The sequence below is a fragment of the Physeter macrocephalus genome, chromosome 10, assembly GCF_002837175.3.
Source record: "Physeter macrocephalus isolate SW-GA chromosome 10, ASM283717v5, whole genome shotgun sequence".
NCBI lineage: Eukaryota > Metazoa > Chordata > Mammalia > Artiodactyla > Physeteridae > Physeter > Physeter macrocephalus.
In genome coordinates, this window is record NC_041223.1 from 38,058,276 (window position 1) to 38,079,847 (window position 21,572).

General features: G+C 36.0%; 1 protein-coding gene across 1 annotated transcript in view; it reads right to left on the reverse strand.

Annotated features, from left to right (window-relative positions):
* NKAIN2 (sodium/potassium transporting ATPase interacting 2) overlaps positions 1 to 21,572 on the reverse strand; it is a 550,374-nt gene that overhangs the window by 125,236 nt on the left and 403,566 nt on the right. Inside the window, exon 4 of the mRNA XM_028494717.1 lies at positions 17,803 to 18,003. Coding sequence (XP_028350518.1) covers positions 17,803 to 18,003 — 201 coding nt within the window. The remainder of the gene's footprint in view (positions 1 to 17,802; positions 18,004 to 21,572) is intronic.

Sequence of the window (21,572 nt, forward strand, 5' to 3'; positions counted from 1 at the left end):
GGAAGCAACCTAAGTGTCCCTCAACAGATGAATGGATAAGGAAGGTATTACTCAGCCTTAAAAAGAAACGGAATTGAATTATTTGTAGTGAGGTAGATGGACCTAGAGTCTGTCATACAGTGAAGTAAGTCAGAAAGAGAAAAACAAATACCATATGCTAACACATATATATGGAATCTAAAAAAAAAAAAAAATGGTTCTGATGAACCTAGGGGCAGGACCGAAATAAAGACTCAGATGTAGAAAACGGACTTGAGGACATGGGGAGGGGGAAGGGTAAGCTGGGATGAAGTGAGAGAGTGGCATGGACATATATACACTACCAAATGTAAAATAGATAGCTAGTGGGAAGCAGCCGCATAGCACAGGGAGATCAGCTCAGTGCTCTGTGGCCAGCTAGAGGGGTGGAATAGGGAGGGTGGGAAGGAGACACAAGAGGGAGGGGATATGGAGATATACGTATGCATGTAGCTGATTCACTTTGTTATACAGCAGAAACTAACACAACATTTTAAAGCAATTATTCTCCAATAAAGATGTTAAAAAAAAAATGTGCCGGGCTGCTGCTGGGCCCTCACACACTATCCTCTAGATGGGGTTCCTGCCCTTCATGTGGAATCGGCTTGGTAGACCCATTACCAAACTCCCTTCTTCCAGTGAACTCTATGCAAAAGAAAAAAAAAAAAAAGGAAAATACCTTCTCTGAATGCGGGAACTATTGACATGTGACAGCACAGGAGTGACAGAGAGATTCAGATCTGTATAAAGAGATAATTCAGACAAATATAGTCAGTGTAAAGAAGTCTCATTAAAAAGTCCACATCGAAATACCGAGACTTATCCTGTCACCCACAGGAATAGAAGTTTCTGTTTTCCATGATCACATTAAACGGGACAGGAACATATGATCCTTTTTCTGCTAATGGGATGTGACTACAGTAGTGAATTAACACTTCCTTCTTACGGTTCATTCTGATTCAGTAAATGGCACAGGTGATATTTCACCTGTCAAGTGTTTACTTATGTTTGTTCCAAAATGTGTTGAGGAAGAGGGTGGGTGGGAAATCCAGGCTGATCTTGATCAGAGAACAGAGTATATTCTCTACTTAGAGCTGAACATTTATCATGACATATGCTGGCTGCACAGTCAAAACTTATCACCGCCCACAACTTCCGAAGCACGACAGGATAGCTCTGCGGGGGCGGCTTCCTCGGCAGATGCGGTGTGGTATGTCAAGGGCAGGACCCGAGTAAAGTGGAGGTAATACATTCAGCTGGGCCTTCTTTGTGTGAGTGATTGGGGAGGCTTTATTAATTTGACCTCATAAAATTTTTTTAAAAGCTTATTTAATCCAGTTTATAGTTCTCTGATGAGAACTGGTCATAATTTCAAGTTGGAATATATCAATCTTTATATTAGAGAACATTGATTTATATTGACCCTAAAACATAGATCAAGAGGAGAAATTTCATTCAAGTCAGCACATTGTGTTTATATTTTATCACAGGTGTTGGCAGTCTTTTTCACTCTGGACTGAAGTGACTTTAAATACTACTTTGCTTACACAATTCTTTATAAGACTTAATTCTGAGCTGACACAATAATGTCCTATGGTTGTGAGTTCCTACAAAGATATTGGCGTCTACTGTAAGAACTTTGTCACATAAGCTTAAAGTTAATATTTCAGCTAACAAAAGATTTTTAATGTTATGCCCCTAGTCAAATGTTGTGACTCTTTTATAAGTCATAAACAAATTAATACTGTGACCACTTTCAAGTGTATGGTGTCAGCATCTCTTTAAAATAGACTTTTTGAAATTTTCTAACTTATGACTATAACATTCTCCATTCTACACTGGACACTAGTTATTAAAATTTGGTATCTCTCTGATCATAGCTCTCTGGCTATTTCTTTTTTTTTTTTCTTAACATCTTTATTGGAGTATAATTGCTTTACAATGGTGTGTTAATTTCTGCTTTATAACAAAGTGAATCAGTTATACATATACATATATCCCCATATCTCTTCCCTCTTGCGTCTCCCTCCCTCCCACCCTCCCTATTCTGGCTATTTCATGATTAGCCATTTCTTGATAATTTGTCCTCTGAATCTGTTCACCATTTTATTTAAGTGTGTCACCAATCATTTTTATTCCTAAAAGAAAACTTGGATTAATAAAACTTGGGGATTGAAGTAAATCTTAGCTTTCTTGAAGGATATGCATGTGGTATCCTTTGCCAGTGTTTGCTCTCCTCTTTACATTTCTCTGACATTTCCCTTGCCTTTCCTGTCATTGTTCTCCTCCCTCTGTTCCTCTGTTCCTTTCTTTCACTATGTTTCTCTTTCCTGCAAGTTTGTCTGCTTCACTGGTGCTCAAGATTTCAAGACTGAATTTCAATGATCTCTCAAGCCTTTATTTCTATTTCAGCTTTCTCACCTGTTTATAAGTGAGGTGCTTAGAAAGCTAGAATTACAAGAAACATGGAAGCTTTTCTCACATGGAAAGGAAACCAGAGGGATTCTAAATTATATCCAATTATAGATTTTCCAAGCATTCATTTTCTCTATCCCCATATGTCTCAATCTCCTCTCTTCATTCCCATCTATGGGAATGCATATGCAGCAGAGCACATACACTGTGCATATACTGTGGCCATAAGCAAAGTAACCAGAAAGCAGCAACATCAACAACATAATTGCCCCCTCTGAAAATGACATCATTCTATAGCAAGCATCAGTGAAAGGCTGCAAAGACATTTATCTGAAAATACCAATTAAATTACTAGATTAACAATATACCAACATGATGCATCAAACCCTTATTCTGTGAACTTAGAAGATTTGAAAAACATGTAATCTACATTCATTCAGAGGTGTTCTTCTTTCTAAATAACATTTTCCCAAAAAGGAAGTAGAAGACAGTCCACTGGTGTGATCTCTATTAAACAAGGTGATATTCTTAGTGGGAAGCAGGAAGGATGGAAAAAGTATGTTAAAACAAGTTGCTACTGCTTTATAGTTGGCCTTGAAAATAAATAATATGTAAATAGAGCTCTAGGTCAGATTTCTTATAGTGCTAACAAAACAGTAGGTGAATAACTGAAACAATATAAGGATTTGGAAGAATATAGGGCTGTAGAATGTGACTGGGTTCTAGCTTAGTCTCAACCACTAATTGATGGGCCAGCAAAATGAAGGTTTTTCATAGATATGCAACAAGGAAATTTGTATTATTGGGTTCTTATTTCTATACACAGACACCTTATTCACTGTTAAATTGCTTCTTAATCAAGGTCATTAACTAGAATACAGTCACGTGTCAAGAAATGTGCAAAAACACCTTCAGGATCTAGAACGGTTCACCAACCCTATGCACTTTGTTCATGGGGGAGGCCCTCATTGTGACCCAAAAGTGAATTATTGTTTTTTTAAATAATTCTGATAATCTCAGTTTTCCTATCCACAGAAGACTAAAAATAACATATAGAAGCTGGAGAAGCAGAAAAAGATAATTTTGGTCAAATGAGGCAGACAAAACTCAAATGCAAGGAGAGTTCAATTTAGAAAATTTATCATAATTAACCACATTAAAGATTCAATGAGAAAAATTATATCATCAACATAAGTGGAAAAATGTTTAATAATTTCACATACACTCTTAACAAAGAAAGAAGAGAAGGAAACTTGATAAAGAGTATAATACAAAAAAGAAAAAAGTAAAACAAACCCGGCAAATATCATCCTTAATACTAAATTTTAGAGCATTTACAATAAAGACCAGAACAAGACAAACATGCCAGATTCCTGATAATAGATCTATAGTTCATTATCATGCTGGCAAATACAAGAAGACCACACAAAGATGTAAGGTCAAAGGAAAAGAGAGGAAGGAAACGTTATTATTATTTGCAAATGATATGTCCACCTACATTGAAAATCCAAGAAAATCTACAAGCATGCCTTCAGAGCAACAGAGTTCATCAAGTTTGCTGGACACAAAATCAAAATTATTCCTAAATCTCAATATTTACAGTTGGAAAAAGTAATAGAATTTTTTAAAAAATCAAGTTCATAGTTCTAATAATATCTCAGGTACCTAGAGAGGTTTCCTGGGTACAATAAGAGCTGTGCTAGTCTTTAATAGAGATAATTATTAAATTTATTTTGTTATATAAAAGAAGACTTGAAAATTATACAGCTATGACATTTATAGTTGGAATAATCAATAATGACAAAATAATGTCTCTCTGCTCAACACTATAAGATATTATTTATTCCTTAATCAATTTTTAAAGTTAGTGCAACTTCCAATAGTGTTTTTCATAGAACTTGATGCACTAATTTAAAATTCATATGGTGGAATGAAAGCCTATGAAGAACCACTTGATTCTGAAGAAGAAACAAGAAGTGAGCACTTCCCCTATCAGATATCAAAACACATTACAAAGCTATAATAATTAAAGAAGTCAGGCATAAATACAAGGATAGTCAAAAGATCAGTAGAACAGCATAGAGAGCCTGGAAACAAAGCATATAGGTAAATGAAAATAACAGAATTAGCAACCATTGGGGAAATAAAGGATTGTTCCCTAAATGATGTTAGGACAACTTTCTATTCTTGTGGGAAAAATCAATTAAGTTTTGTTCAAACATCACACTAATAAAGAAAAGTAAATCTAGAATAAATTAAAGAGGTAAATGTGAAAAGCAAATGTTTAGAATATTTGTTTTAGAACAAATATAGGAGTGTATTTTTGAGATATCTAGGTGGGTAAAATCTTCCTTAAGTAAGGTTTAAAAAGCACATGTCTTAAAGGAATATATTTGATAAATTTGACCACATCAAGATGGAAGACACAACAAAGCTAAGGGAAAGATTGGAATAGTAATAACCTCAAAAAGATGGCTTTTCAGAATATTATTTTAAACTAACAAATATTTTTCAAAACTTGAAAAATAGACAAACGGTATGACTAAAGAGTTCACAGAAAGTAAAACCTGAATTTCTGCAAAGCACATGGAAAGATCCTCATGTTTCTGAGTAATTAAGGAAATACAGATTTAAACAAGGTGACAATGCCACCCCTAGATTACTGAGAAATTTGAAAGTCTAAATTCTCTTAGCTTTTAAGGTCCTTGAGAGGAGGAGAGCTACATTAGGATTTGTCTTGGTTTTGATCATTTCCTAATTGACCTATAGGCATTTAGAGGCATCAGCCAGCTGCGCTACAAGGTGGGAGGTAACAAGAAAGGACAAATGAAAAAAGAAGACGGTAGTGATGATGCAGGGGATGAGCCAGGAGCTTGGGAAAGAAAAATGCCAGTGTGGGCCTATTTGTTAGGAAAATCTCCAAATTGGGCCTGATATAAAGCTGGCACCAGATGTGTAAAGATTTTTTTCCTTCTGAAGGGACCTGAAGAATGACCAATGTTTTTAATAAGAGTAATCAAATCTTGCTAGACTCTTCCCAAGATCCCTATATACTGAAAATAAATGACTAATACAGAGAGCTTCATCTAGTTGGAGGTCACTTTTTAAAATTCTCCTTTGACTCTTGTTTCTTATCTATTTAAAGACTTGCTCTTTGACTACAAAATAAAGCAAAATAAAAGTGAAATGTGATTACATCATGGGTGGAATTTGAAATCAAATTTCATCATGGGCCTGCAGTCTTACCCCAGACAGAGGATATAAAGGGTCATTGTAGGTTTCCCTTTTGCTGGATTGGAGCCTGGGCAAACCTGCTGAGGCAGGGGTTTGAGGATATGATTTTCTTTCCTTTTCCAGCCAGAGTGAACAGTGCCATCTGTGGAATATGGGAGCAAATCCCCCAGCCAACTGGAGGTTCCTAACTTTGGCCTGAGATGTTACAGGGGTTAGAAATGATTATTGACTGTGTGGAACACTTCAGCCAGTCTCTGTTCTTGGTGTTTTGAAATGTCCATATATTTTCAATTAAATAAAGTACTGTCTGGCTCAGAGAAGAGAGGCATTTCCAAGACTGGCAGATTAAAAACCAGTTAGTTGGACACACTTGCAGAGTTGTATTTATTATTGGATAAGGCTGTCATTTTAAAATTGCTGACTCTACAGAGACAAGACTCTGTAGTCATGAAGGCTTACGCTCTCTTCTTTTAATATTCCCCAGAGAGCCCTGAAGAATATTCAGTATACTGTAACAACTCATTAAAGATCAATCTAACTGACTCTTAGTTTTGTAGAACATAAATATGCTCCAACTAAAGGTCCTCTTTTGTTCTTTGGAACTAGAGATATTTCCCTTCCTTCTTCCAAAGTTTCAAGGATATACAGTTAAAAGCACTGTCCCATAATCATAAAGTAGAAAGTTGACTGAAAAGGATTCAGAAGCCAACATAATTTAACAAAACCCAGTCTGGGAGCTTTTTCCAGAAAATTCCCCTTAATATGTTAGAAAGGTGAAAGAGATGGAAGCAGTTCCTACATTAAACGTTCTTGAAGACACTTTGGTAGGAATTTATTTTGTGCCCAATAGTCTTAAAGGTCATTATCTTAATGATGAAGGTGACGATAACAAAGGAAACTTAAGTTTCCTGACTCACAAGATCTGATTTCCTCTATTAGCTAAAAGCATGCATCACTGCAGATTTGTAATTCCCTCATCTCACTTCTCTGAGTCCTGGAGCAGTAGCTACTAGTCCTACCAAAGAGTGTTCATGAGGCACGAAAAGATGGTTGATGAACTTTTCTCCTAAAGTAAGAAACTAGTCAGTGGTAGAAGAGTTAAGAACGGTATTCTAGTTCACCTCCTAAATACTTAGAGGAGTTTTTCTCTCTTTAAAGTGTGCTCATTGTCAAGACAAAAGCAAAATTATTGTATAATTCTTGGTGTCCATTCTAATACTAAAGGTAACTGTCCCTCTCTGTACTTAAAATGACCTCAATTTGTAACAACCTGGATTGCCTCCAGATTCATCTATAATTTAATTGTATTTATCCCAGCTCACCTGAAAGAACTCAAAATGACATGGTGACTTTGGTTTGTGAGGTCAGAATCAATAGCCATTAAGAGAATGAGGAGATTTTTAAATCTAGGGGAAAAGCAAGTACTTAAAATATCCCTTGCATCAGCCTCAAAATTCTAGGTACTCAGACAAGGTGCACATGGTAGAATGTTATCATGATGCAGTACATAGCTTTAATGCCTGGAGAGATAGGAGTTAATACAAGAACTGATCGTCAATCAAAATAAGAGCTAAAGTCCAGCTTTCAGAGTATTTTGGACTTGTGTGGCACATTTAGAGAAGCACACAGATCCTGAAGAAAGACTGAAATAGATGAAAGCTGCAGATAAGAAAATTTTATGTAAGCCAAGTGTATGAGTTTCTCTAATCAAGTCATTGGCATCATGTAAATGCCAGACACCATTTATATACAGCTTAGATACAGCAGATGTTGGCATTTCAGTATAGGTTTCCCTGAGAGAAAACTGCCCTTGAATGGAAGAAGAAGTTTACTGGCAGAGGAGAATGATTTTCTCAGTTAACAGTTATAACCCCAATAATAGAACTGTTTTCAACCAGAGATTGCGGGGTGGGAAAGGAGGAAAGGTATAATGATACCTCAATTCCAATCTAAAAAAGAATATCAGCTTCAGTTTAAACTGTGGACGTGTGGGTTGTATACATAGAACCTTCTCCTCCCTCTCTTCTCAAACCTCAAGGCTTTATGTTAAATGGAACAAATCACATCCTTTGTGGTTCTGCTCTGTTTGGTACAGCTGCTGGCTGCAGGTGGTGCCCTAAAAATATATTGTTTGTTTATTTTGCAATATAGCAGTCTGCAGAGTGGTACCTAAACAGGCAACAGCTCCCTGCTCTTTCTGTCAGTGAACCAAATGATGAAAGACTAAGACCTCTGCCAACCTAGCATGAAAGGGCCCAAATAAGAGGCGCAGGTAGCGCTTGAGGCTCAGCTCCTGATAAGTTCCATTTTCTTTGGATTCATGAAGCAAAGCTGACAAGCAGACTATCTGTCATCAGAGCCTCTGACCAGGTTTCAGCAAAGCCAAGCCAAGCAACAAACCGCCTTTGTTGGGAGAATCATTGTGCTTCTCTGGAGGTTAACATCTGTAAGCCTATGGGGTCTAAAGGGGAAAAAAAAAAACCAATGGATCACAAAAGGAAAATAAAATTGAAGATTAATCGCAGGTAAATGTTCATGTGATTCATTTAAACAGAGCTTTCAATGATTTTTCATTCATAACTTAAATGATCAAATAACTGTCACAGCCACACTGGCAGGGCACTCAGAGTTAATCCTGTTTACGGTTGTTGAACACAACACAATAACTTATATGTGAAAATGTTTTACCCACTATAGTTAAAATAATGATACACAAAATCATATTTTCATTGGTACTATTCTAGATGTTCCCCACTGAATGAACTTTAAAAAACACCCCCCCCCAAGTTCAAGGTTTATATGAACTAATTTGTATAGAGGGAACACTGATGATAATGAGTCATGCCCATCAGACTTTGGCAAGGCATTGTTTACTGTAAAAATCTTAACATCAATGGGATTGTGATGAATAGATTCTACAATCTGATAGATGAATAAGTAAAATGTAACACTGGAAGGGATTTTCTAGAAAAAGCTTGAGAAAGATTGACTTACAGCAATCAAATATTTCTCTAAAATTCAGTGATATAGAAATGCACTGGATTATTAACGTGGATGGAGCCATATTTGCAGTTAGCATTAACCAAAAGAGTCATGTGAGAAAGAACTCCCTCATTAAGTACAATACAGTATAATATTATGAATTGTTAGGAGAAGAATAGAAGTGAGAAACATATGTGTATGAAAAGTTGTGGTCTTGACTCAAAAGGGTTACTGCTTGAGAGGAATTTAACAATGAGTGGGAGTCGGGACAGATGTAGCCATGGAGCCACAAGGACTGGAATAAGCAAGAGAATAATGAGGACTCGGAATCATACACCCAGTTGTGTGGGTTGAGAACAGTAGAGTTTAAAATCCTATTTGTAGGACTGGCAAAAGCAAATGTACAGAAGGAATATTACAGATGGCTCTTTTTCTACTGTGTAAACAATATTTAGCTTAAGTGTGTTTGCCCATAGTTTTATTCCTTTTCACTCAAGTATAACACACTAAACAATAAATTATTCCTTGTATTATAGCTATCATTATAAATCATCTTTACATCCTTCTTTTGAGAATGGCTTGCTGTTATTTGAAAACACTAACGCATTCTACTATTATTCTGCCACTGTGTGTAGAAGTTCCTGTGAAGAGGAAATTGCCATCAAAGACTTATTTCTTAAAAAATTTTTATCATAATAACTGATCATGAGTGGAAAGACGTCTTAAAGGCAATGCTACTATATATGACGAAGATGGTAACCTTTGTTCAAGTTCAACAGCTTGTCATGTTTTTCAAAAAAATACTTCATTTTACTATATATATTGATTCTTTCTTTCTGAAATAATTTATGACTAACATTAAATATAAGAAATGGGATTGCACATCATTCATTGTACAGTACTCTACGGAAGTAATTTAAATCTAATTTGTAGGACTGGTAAAACTTAAATCTAATATTATTCAAGAAAACCCAATTATTAGTGATTTGGTGCAGGCTATAATCCTCACTACCATCTTAAATATATTGGTATTTTTATTCCATGATGTTTCCAAGCATTCTCGTAGATCAAGTGATATTATGTTTTGGGGGTAAGCAAGTGCTTCAAACATTACATATAGAAGCAGATATTGCAATCTGATGATAATGGTTGATATGGGATAAAACTTGCCCCCATGTAGGCTGGTGTGTCGATACACTAAATGGTATCACACTGGATTTAAGAATCACAGTTCTATCCGGGGAGTAAGTAAACTTTAGTTCATTTTTGCACATCACTATGAGTTAGCCTGACTAAATGATAGTGTGCTTCGGAGCAGTGGAAAAAACTGAGCTAAGGAGAAAATAAATAATGCCACTTTTATTGTTTGCAAGGCAATTTCTTAGACATTGTCTCATTTAGTTCATAATTACAAAATAGTTTATTATGCAGCTGGGTGTAAGATTTAAGGATTGTTACTCCCCGACTGTGAATATTTTACCTGATATTTCTGAATTTGCATGTAGAGAATACCAGTGAATATTAAAGGCAAAAAATTCTTAGATTTAATTTGACTTTAGAGGCTGTTCAAGTTCTTGCACTCTGCTTGTTCCCAGACTCGCAGAACTGCTCACCAATCTACAAGGGCACCTTTCAGGAACAAAGCAAAATAAAATAAAGGGCGTGACAACTGATTGTTCAGGGTTTATTTTTACCAAAACTTGATTGACATCTGTGGATAAGACATTAAGGTGTTACGCTCTGAAGGGATGGTGTTCAAATGAATTTGTTATCGTCTAGAGGAATTGAGAATAGATTAGAAATTTAAACATGTGCCCATTTCAGAAGTATCAGTTGGTCTTGGTATTTCTTACTATTCAGGGATAAATCCAGTTGGGGTTCTAAACTTAGCTTGTGGAACATTGTTTATGGGCTTTGGAGAACTCAATTGTACCAAGAACTGTCCTTTCCCTATTCTATTTACCGCCTTCATTCTCTTAATTAAGCAACTTTGTCCATTGGAAAAATCCCCTGTTTACAATTGTGATTTGGTTTTTCTTCTCATATATTTGTGACTATTTGTATAAACTATTCTGATGTTGCAGAAAGACAAATAACATTTATTTCCTTTATTGACAAGCAAGCCTGTGTATCTGAGTACCCGAGAGAACTAGAGTTGGAGCACTGTGTATAATATTTGAAGCAGCAAAGCTGTTGAACCGTCCTGGGAGCTAGGAAAGAAGCCGAGTGCTTGTCATTCTGTCCATTCCCATCGCAGATAACAGGCAGTTTTGTGCTAAGAAGAAAACTATTGTACAGTTTTGCACATTGGACTAGAGTCAGAAGACTCAGTTTGCAGTCCTAGCCCTATACCAACTCACTCTTCAGTGTGGAGATATGGTAGGCACAGTGTAAGTACACAGATTCAGTACTTGACCACAGGTTAATTATGTGACTAACTAACTAGTCACATAACTATGTGCTTTACCCTGCAGTACTGGAAGGGAAATGATTCTTAAGGCCCAGAAAGGAGTTGGTGGAACAACCAGAACTATGGTACCATCTTGGCATATAGAATCATCTTCTTGACCAAACACCTTGTGTTTCTGAGCAATTCAGGACATTTGAGGAATCAATAGTATAAGAAAAGGGAAGGGACTAATATTTCTGGTGAAAAATTTGAAAAATATATCCACCTTGGCCCTGCCTCAGGCCTAAGGACAAAAAACTTCCAGAAGTATATTATGTTTATGGTAATCTTTTAAACAACTGGGTAAGTAATTCCTAGTCTCAGCTAGTGTTAGCAACCACTGCTTTAGGGGAATGGGTAGGGGCCCCAAGGGGACAGGGGACATCCCTGTCAGCCCTCCCTGAGAATTAAATGCCTGCTCCCCACTCTGTAGCTGTCTCTATGGACTGTGGGAGGGAGGGAGGGAGAAAGGAAGGGAGGGAGGGAGGGAGGAAGGAAAGAAGGAAGGAAGAAAAAGAAAGGAAGAAAAGGAAGAAAGGAATAAAGAAAGAAATAACCACTGCTTTAGAATAGTGGCTTCCAAACATTTCTCTTCCCACATACCCTGAAAGAAATTTTCAAAAATCCACTTGAAACTAGGTACATTTGAAATTCATATTTGATATTTTCATCATTAGTCTAAATGGCTTCAAAAGGGCTATTATTTTGGCATATTAGAAATATTAATATATTTTAAAGATACATTATTTATTCTTATAAATATATCCAATGAAATTTCAATACCACTGTGATGTGAAGTTCACTTTCTTTCATGTAAAAACACACGTACACACTCTTCTATAACAATCATAAATTTTATGTAGTTCCAGTTTCCACAGAATATTTTCCTAATGTGGTATGTTTATTTACTTGAAAGTTTTATATTGATCATTCTATCATATTTCTCTGTATAACTATATATAGTTTTATATATATATATATATATACACACATATATATAAATTTGTATGTGTTAACTTGAATATGTATAAATTTAAAATCGATCTTTCTTTCCCATGTCCATAAGGCATTGTGTTAAAAATGGGCTTTTTTTGACATTTAAATTTTTTTTCAGCTTTACTGAGGTATAACTGACAAATAAAATTATAAGATACTGAAAGTGTACATTATGGTGAATTGATATACATATACATTATGAAAGGAGTCACACTATCTAGTTCATTAACATATTCGTCACTTCACATATTTCTCTCTTTTTTGGGGGGGTGAGAACATAAAAATGTATTCTAATTTGAGCCATCACCACAATTATTATTTTATACAATAGATCAAAACACCATAGTCTATTACAAGTGTTGATCAAAATAATTACATAAAAAATAAAATTTCATTTGAAATGCATTTCTGATTAATACTAGAATGAGGCAGAGTTTAGCATGAATTCTATTCTAGTTGCTTTTGTTTTAGGTTTAAGCATGGAAAAATCTTGTTCTTTCAAAAATAGAGAAGTATTGAAAGCCTTTTGTTATAATGACATCACTCAACTTCTGCAGCTTCTTCTAAGTTGGGTGCCACATTTACATATTTACCTATCAGAAGAATTATTTCATGTAATCTACCAATTGGCAAATCTATGAGGTTTTCCTTCAATTATAATGAAAGCAAAGAATTGGAAATTGCCCAGTTTGCAACAGCAATTTCTGGAAAGTATACAAAAAACACCACCAATATATAATAAACAGCCATTATGCTTGTAACTCTTTCTCATAAAGGCACCTAGATTAATCTGGTGTATGTAAAATATGTGGGAAATATTATTTAATTTCACTATACTTTTGTCAATTAAAAACATGTACTTTGAGTGTATTTTTATCAAACTATGGAGCTGCAGGTCTGGCTAATTTAGTTTATGCAAAATGGTGACTCCAATAACATAAATGGCTAAATCATTTTTCACTGTAAAACAAATCAACCAAATCAAACTTACTTTTTGTCTTAAAAAAACTGTCAATTTTTCAACTCAAATAAATGTAATAGAGAATATCCACATTGCAACCGTTGCACTTCTGAATGCAGCAGTAGCTGGGTATCAGCTCACACCGTTTCTCCCACTTATCCCTTTAAAATGGTGCAAGTTCACAACTTAGATTTAATATTTACCACTTTAATAGCAACGTCCTAGGCTACGTGAAAATCGGAACCCAAATCTTTGAAAATCAGACCTCTGTGGATAAGTGTTTCCAGATTATAGGAGAAAAAGTCAGCGTGAGCAATAAGGCCCTTTACTCTCATATGCATGCACCACACACTTCAGCAACATCTAGAGAAACACCATGTGCCATTCCCAGCACAAACCCAAGTCAACTTGGTGAAAGGCAGTCAAAATTTTTGCAAATTTCTTTACCGATGGTATTCCTAGGCAAGTCTTAGCAAGCCAAATGGCCAACGTATTATATATCATTAACTGGAAATAATTGGAAACATCTGTGACTCTATCCATCCGAAAGGCATATATTTTTCTTTCAAAAGTTTTTGGTGTCACGATATGTTGAACAATGATTTCTATCATTTCCTGCACTCTACAGAGTACAGAGTTTTATGAATAGGGAATATATATAACTGAAGCTTAAACTGGACAGTGAACCTATTTTTTGGCTATGAACAGGGCACCAGAAACTTTTCTAAAGTTTTCTTCCCTGCTAATTTGTATACAGTTTCTAAGCCACTTTTAATGGCTGTAGGAAATAGTAAACTTATTTATATTTTTACCAACGTCTTCTATTGGTCTCTTAAAAAAATTAATAGTCAACCTGCTATGAACTTAGAAGTGTGTCAGAAGTAAAGGAAATAAAGAAAAACAAAGCCCGGCAATTTTGGTTGGAGAAGTTCATATAAAATTTAGAGATACTGGTCCTCTGGAGGTAGCTGGAGAAGAAAGGGATTAAGTATTTGCTTTTGTTTTCCAATGAATTATTTGGAATTCTAACATATGTTTCAAAATAAAAAGTTACTTCAGTTAGTACAATAAAAGTTTCCCTTAATGATTCATTTATTTACTTTTCTTTGTAAAACATACTCCCTCTTCATTGTGTTGGTTATAGGAAGTAAGGTATAATGTGTGTGTGTAACAAACATGAGGTATATACACCTCCCTTCCCCTTAACCGTGGGAGACATAGCTAATTAATCACGGCATTCTTTGCTACTGAAGAGAAGTCTGAATTTTGGGGTTTCATGAATCTGTTATCCATCAGCTGATGCCGGCATGCAGATTAAAGCCTATTTCCTTTCCTTGGTACCAGAGAAAAACTTAGGTCAGCATGTCCACCCTCCCCATTTACTAGCTAAGAAATCTTGGGAAAGGCTTTTAATCTGTTCTGCTGCCCTCACAGGACTGTTACACAAGTGGAAAGATTAAATTCCCGTAAACGCATTTTGTAAACTGTACAGTTGCAATCACACATTGTTTGAAGAAATAAGATTAATTGTTTTGTAATGTAAACAGCACCATCTCTTTAGTTAATCTCTTCCTGGGCTCTTTCCATACATATTTATTTTATCTATTTTGTAAGTGCAGATTTTTTGTTTGTTTGTTTTATTAAAACTATCCACACCTGTATTCCCTTTGAATGTGATATCTGATCCTAACCAGAAGAAAATGCTGCTGGAGAAGGAGAAAGCTCGAAATCTCACACCTGGCTCATCATTATGGTGCTCTGGCAGTCCTTTCTTCTCGGCTGGAGGCTGTGTGATTAATAACCCCTCTTCCCAATTATATGGATATAATACTCGTCTTCCTTTGGCTGGAGATGGGAGATATCTTATAAATGTGTGATGCAAATGGGGGCTTCGTGAATGCTAATTTCAAAATCAGCTAGGAGTTGATTGGCAGAAAACCGAACAGTGGGGTGACAGGTGTGCTGGGGGTCAGGAATCTGTGAAAGAGAGGCTGAATGAAGGTGGAGAAAAAGAGCTAGAGAGATTTGGAGTTAATCAAGAGCAGTAGCTGGGACAGCAGCCGTTTATGAAAGCAGATCTAAGCCAGATATCCTGGAAGAGAGGGCAGCTTCAAAGGCTGGTGAAAACAAAGAGAGGTGTGGGAGTTTAGCTGACATTATGATGCCGTAAATGGCACAAACGTATTCTCTGTGTACCACATTCCCGAAGTGTGCCTGTCTGCCCCAGGTTTGTACCCTGAGGAACCACGCCCATTTCTGATTACGACAGCCTCAAGGTCAGAGACGCTGTCATTTGTTTCTCTAGATGCCAGCAGGGGACATGCACTCAGGAAGGGTTCACCAGACTGGATGGAACTAAACATTGGATTGTCAGGAAGATGATTTGAGTAACAAAAAGGGAAGAAGCAGAGATTCGAGCCACAATTTCACTCCTTAAACATGCCAGCAGAAGTGATGAGGATGGCTACAGGAACATTTAGTTGGAAGGCTTCCAATAGCTAGGCAGAGCAAATTGTTCAAGATAAGCCCCATTTTGGTTTGCATTCTAAAATTTTAGTGAAGATGTGCTAAGTTTTCTGCATAGCACATGCTTTCACCCCAAGGCCAACTAGACAATAACAAGCCCAAAGACGGAAAGTGTGTTGAAACTTTTCCAAAAAACTGGCTTGGGTATCTGTTGCTGACTTACTCTCTCAGGTGATCGTCAGCATAGCAAAAGAACTACCCCAGAAAGAAGAACAGGTGGAAAGGGGAGAGGTATGGATGCCACATCCTGTGATGGCCTGCTCAAACGATTGCTCCACTCAATGGGGGGCAATGCAGACAGGAGAAGTGAGAGCCAGTGGCTTGATATATTGGTCACATCTGCTCTTAGGGACACTTCATCCATCTTCTTTGCACTCTAGCCACTTTGCCTTTACAGATGGTTTTTACTTATGTAAAAATATTTTTTCTTTGGGCAGTATGACAGACTCAACACATGCTTCCGTGTCCAAATGTATTTCTTTAGCAAATTATCTGCAAGCCAAAATTTTATGTGGAGTTTAATAAATCTGTGAATATTGTTTATACATACACACATTAATTCAAATAACTCTCTAAAATAGTCACATATAACTATCCATGCACACAGACTATATGTTTACATCATCCCTGATGCATAAGTGGAAGTTTTCCAAAATTTCTGGGTACAGTAGAAAGAGGGAGTTCCAAGGAAGGAATATTATCTCTAAAACTCCTCTCTAACACATATATGAAGGCATTTAATCTGTCACCAAATACCAGAAATATTTTACTTTTCCCATGTGAGAATGAATACTTCACCTAAATGAATTTTAAACAGTGACGTGACTACTTCCATCCCATCACATCTATCTTTACTTAAAAATAATCAAAATGAACAGTTTTAGAGTTTCAAACTATTAGAGAAGGTTTTTTATTTTTGTTTTTTTAATTAAGAAGTGCTTCAGCTTGGACATATTCAAGGGAGATCACTCAGTGCTTTAGCCAAGAACATAATTCAAATATTGTGGAAATAATTTATGCTACTCTTCAAATATTTACAGTTCTCCCTCCTTCCTGACCAATTTGTGATTGTGTAGGACTGTGTGTCTAGTTCTGGACAATGAACTATGATCAATGATGAGCTTCTCCTCCCAAGGAGGGGCATGTTTGTGCCAATGTACACACTCCAGATCTATCCTTGCTCTCTGGCATGGCAACCCGTGATGATTGAGATGGTAGCTGTGTCCCTAGCCTTGTTTCCTTAGTGACAGTGATTGGTAAAACTTCCTGCTGACCCAAGAGAATAAACCTTTGTGGTTTTTAGTCACAGAGACTTGGGAAGTGTTTACTAGCACAGCATACAAAGCCCATTGTGATTATATATATGTGTGTGTATGTATATGTTTATATACATATATTCCTCATTTTAAAAAATCTAATAACTATATATTAGTTACATAACCTAATACACACACTCACATAGTTTCTTTTTAAATTCCAGAAGAATTTTATGTGAACCAGTTGGTGCCATTCTACCCAGAACATTTCATGTCTTGTTATTTAAGAACTGTGAGTTAATATCATTCTCAAAGTAGTTAAAGAAAGAGGTCACAAGCAGATTCTACTTGTATTGTTTGTTGTTTACAATTGTTAAGACTGTGCACCTCAGTTGCAGATCTACATGGAGTCTAAGAAAATATACGTAGATCTTCACATACACAATCTGTAATAAATAAATGGAGGCATGTATAATAAAGTTGCCTTAACTTTATGAATCCCACAAAAGTGTGCATTTAGCTTTAGTGAAAGTTCTTCAAAAACAAAGGAGTTATTTATAACTCCAACTGCCTTCTTGTAGAGGGGAGGGTTCTTCATTGGCATAATACTATGGAAAATAGGGGCATGATAGTCTAGAAGTGGAATTTATAGAAAAGCTGAATTGTTTCGAAAAAGGTGTGGGGGAGATGATAAAAAGAGATGGATGGTACCTAGGGGAAGTCTAAGAAGAAGCTAGGGCGAAGGGAGAGGGGAATTTCCAGAATTAGCAGCACAGCCAGAAAGAAGCACTCGGCCCACAGCACAGCCTGGTTTAACCTGAGAAATCCCTGTTAAAAGTGGCACTGATTAGGAAAAAGCACAGAGCCACATTTTACCCACAGGTTCCAACTGTGTGCACCGAGTGTGCACAGAAATAAAACAGTTCCGGAAGCACTAGAAGGAGCGGTTGGCTGTCAACACTTACTGCGAGGACAATCTGGAGGGAACTGTGGGCCACTTCTATGTACTGGTACTCCAGAAAACACCCTGAGACCGTGATGTAGCGATGGTCTTCTGGGGCCCAGTCCGGGGCAGGTGTCACTGATGTCACCGTACATCCTGGTCCATTCTCCATCCACCAAGATCGGTGCATTGAAATATTAAAAGTCAGGATAAGGTCTGTTTCCTGCAAGAAGGCAATTTATAAGGATGAGAATTACTTTGTAAATGTTAGCTTATTCGGACTGACTTGCTTTTGAGTTTCCCAGTTTGAAATGGGGGTTTTTCCCCCTCCCCTTGCTGTATTTTATAGGCAGAAAGGTAGCATCTAAAGTCAAACTATCAGTCCCACCTGAAAATTATGTCTGTCGATTTCATTTATGAAGGTTTGCCTGACTGCAGTGATACAAATAAAAGTACTTATTAGTAGAATTGTCAGACTTACATTGTTACACTGAAAAGTCTTAGCTTTTAGGACTTGTAACTATTACAAAGGGACTGTTTTAAACTATTTTTATCAAGTGCAGTTCATCTTCAGTCTGCTATTTTCCTCTCCCTCAGAATATTTACCTTTTGCACATTTTAAATGTTAAAACTGTACATCAGTTTGGCAAAATTTAACACAATAATGTGGTTAGTGGTTAAAATATGTGAGAACTTTACTTAATAAAACACATTATTTCTTGTCCCTCCCCTTATTATTATTTTAGAAAATCAGGATCTTTTCAATCTTGCCAACTCCTAATATAAAATTAGTCACAATACTTCTTAGAAAATATCATCAGCAAATTATGGCAGGGTGAAAATAGTTAAGTAAACAACTCTTTAGATGAGGTTCAGCATGTTAGGTGATGTGCAGCTACAAATGGAATGATGGTAGTTTCTGCACTAGTGACCTTGAAATCACATACACAAATGTGGAGCTGTCAATAGCACAGGGACGACTGTTGTCTTCCAGGAAGAGAATGCATCAAACACATCCTAGTATTCAGCAAGTCATGAGGGAAGATTCTAACAGAGAGGATCAATGGTGGAAAAGGAATTATTTCAGTCTCAGTGATAGAACCTCAAGATAATAGATGCCAACTACTCTCATGCCAAAATGAGGTACCAGATTGACCAGGCAGATCCTGCATAGGAAATATTAAGATATATTCACTTAAACTGAACATATGAAAGGGCTGAGCATAAGTGATCAGGGAATTTGGAGACTGGAAAGAGTATTCCTTTGGAGAGAGCTATGTTATGAGTCTCATCATCTCCATAAAGTGGTGGTAAGGGAGGGGGTAAGGTCTCTTCTCTTCAAGCCTATTGAGAAAGGCTTCAAAGTCTCCCTTGGAACCTGGGAGATACAGCAAACTGGTTTCTGACTCAGGCAGAATAAATCTCAAAATAAAGCCTGTGGCTGGAGCTACCTGCTAAGTGGCCAAAAATGTCTTTTTTATTGCATTAGTTGATTTTTGAATAGTGAACCTGTCTAGTATAAATCCCACTTGGTTGTGGTGTGTAATTATTTTTGTACATTGTTGAATTCATTTTGTTTGAAAACATTTTGTTAGGATACTTGCATCTATATTTGTAAAAGGTAGTGTTCTTTTCCTGTATTTTCTTTGGTTTTGGCATTAGGTTAATGCTGCCTCGTAGAATCAGGAAGTTTTCCATCTGCTTCTGTCTTCTGGAAGAGATTGCAGAAAATTGGAATAATTTCTTTCTTAAATGCTTGGTGGAATTCACCAGTGAACCCATCTGGGCTTGGTGCTTTTTGTTTTGAAAAGTTATTAATTGAGATATATATATCAATTGATTCAATTTATTTAATAGATATAGGCCTATTCAAATCTCTTCTTGTGTGAGTTTTGGCAGATTGTGACTTTCAAGAAATGTATCTGTTTCACCTAGGTAATCAAATTTTGGGGCATGGAGTTCAGCTCTGTACTGAAGTCTGTCTTCTCTACTACAGCAGCTGAAATAAAATTTATCTTGCCACTTTTAACAAGTTTCCAGTGCAATTTTTTTCTTAACAGCTCTCATGTCTTTCTCTTACCTGGTTTGCTCTCTTATTTCACAGAGTACATAATTCACTACTTTCTTAAGAATAGGTGAATGATTTTAAGTCTGAAGTGTTTTTACCCTACTTTTATATTAATTGACTGCTATTTTGGATGGATATGTGCTTCTTGGTTGAAAATCTTCTCTCAGAACTGGGTGGCTGTTTCTCCATTATCTTCTAATTTCTATTATTACAGTTAAGAAATCTGATAGCATTTTGTTCCCTGTAATTTTTTATGCAACCTGTTTTCTTTCTTTTGGTTTCTTGCATCTTTTTGTTTTAAACAGTGAAATATTTCAAAAACATCAAAAAGTATAGAGGATATTATAATAATACCATTATACCCACCTTCAATCTTATGTTATATTTGCTTAAAGTCATTTTTTTTAAAATCATTTTTTAAATAAAATTTTATGCATATAAATGATGCTTCCTCTGTAGTCTTCCTAAATATGATTTCCCCCCCTCTCTCTCCACAGATAGTTACTATCATGATTTTGGTGTCATTATTCTCATGAAAGCTTTTTGTAGTTTTACTGAATATTTACATAGTTATTAATAATATAAAATGCTGTTTTTTTTTAGGTTTAAAAAAATATATATATACTCTGTAACTCACTTTGGTTCCATGTTATATTTTTGAGGTTTATTGATGTAGAAAATCTTTTTAGCTTCAAGTTCTGAAATTCAGTAAAACAGTATCTTGATGAGTTTCTTTTTTCACTTAGTTTATAGAGCATCTGGAGGGACTTTCCATCCAAGAGCGCTTTCCTTCCATTCTAGAAAACAACCTACATTATACCCTTAATTGTTCCCTCCCCTCTACTCTTTTGTGTTACTGCAGGAAACTCCTATTAGTCAGACATTTGTCTTTCAGGATTGATCTCTTACATTCTTATTTTTTCTTTCGTATTGTTCATATCTTATATTTCTCTTTACTCTCTTGGAGATTTTCTTTACCATGTCTTCCCAAACATATTGAACTATATCTTTAATTTTTAATATTTGGAACTTTTAAGAGCTAATTCTTCTCGAATTGTTGCTTTTGTATAGTTAATATATTTGAATTGTTTCTTGGCTATAAATTTTCTTATTCTCTGAATACTTATTCTTTTAAAATTGTGTTTCCTACTTTGTTTTTGCTTTATCCAAGTTACTTATTTTTACTAAATAAGTAAACTGATAAGTAGATCATATTAACAGTAATTATCAAGGATCTACTCTGTGCAATAGGCAATGTTCCTACCTTTATGAGTGTTCATTTGGGAGTGGGGTAGATGGACAGCAAATACATGAAGGTATCAAAATGTCTGTGTAGTGATTAATATATGCAGAAATATAAGCTCAAGTAAAGAAATAGAATAACCAAGAATTGAGTGATGGGCAGTGTAACACAATATTAAATATAACAGTAAGAAAAGATGTCTCATTATTTTGTATTTGCACGAGTTCTGAATGAAGTGTAAGAGTAAAGAGAGCAGATATGGGGAAAAGCATTCCAAGCAGAGGGAACAGCCAGTGGGAACGCCTGAATATTTTCTATTATGTTTATTTTTGCCTCTGACTTTCTTGTTGGAGCTGTTCCTTAGAAGTCTTTCACAAAAGTTGTCCTTTCATACCAAAGAGAAACTAAAACTTGATTGGCAGTTTGTCATGCATTAATGGGCTGATCATCTGGTATCCTTCACATATGATGACTGAGCAGG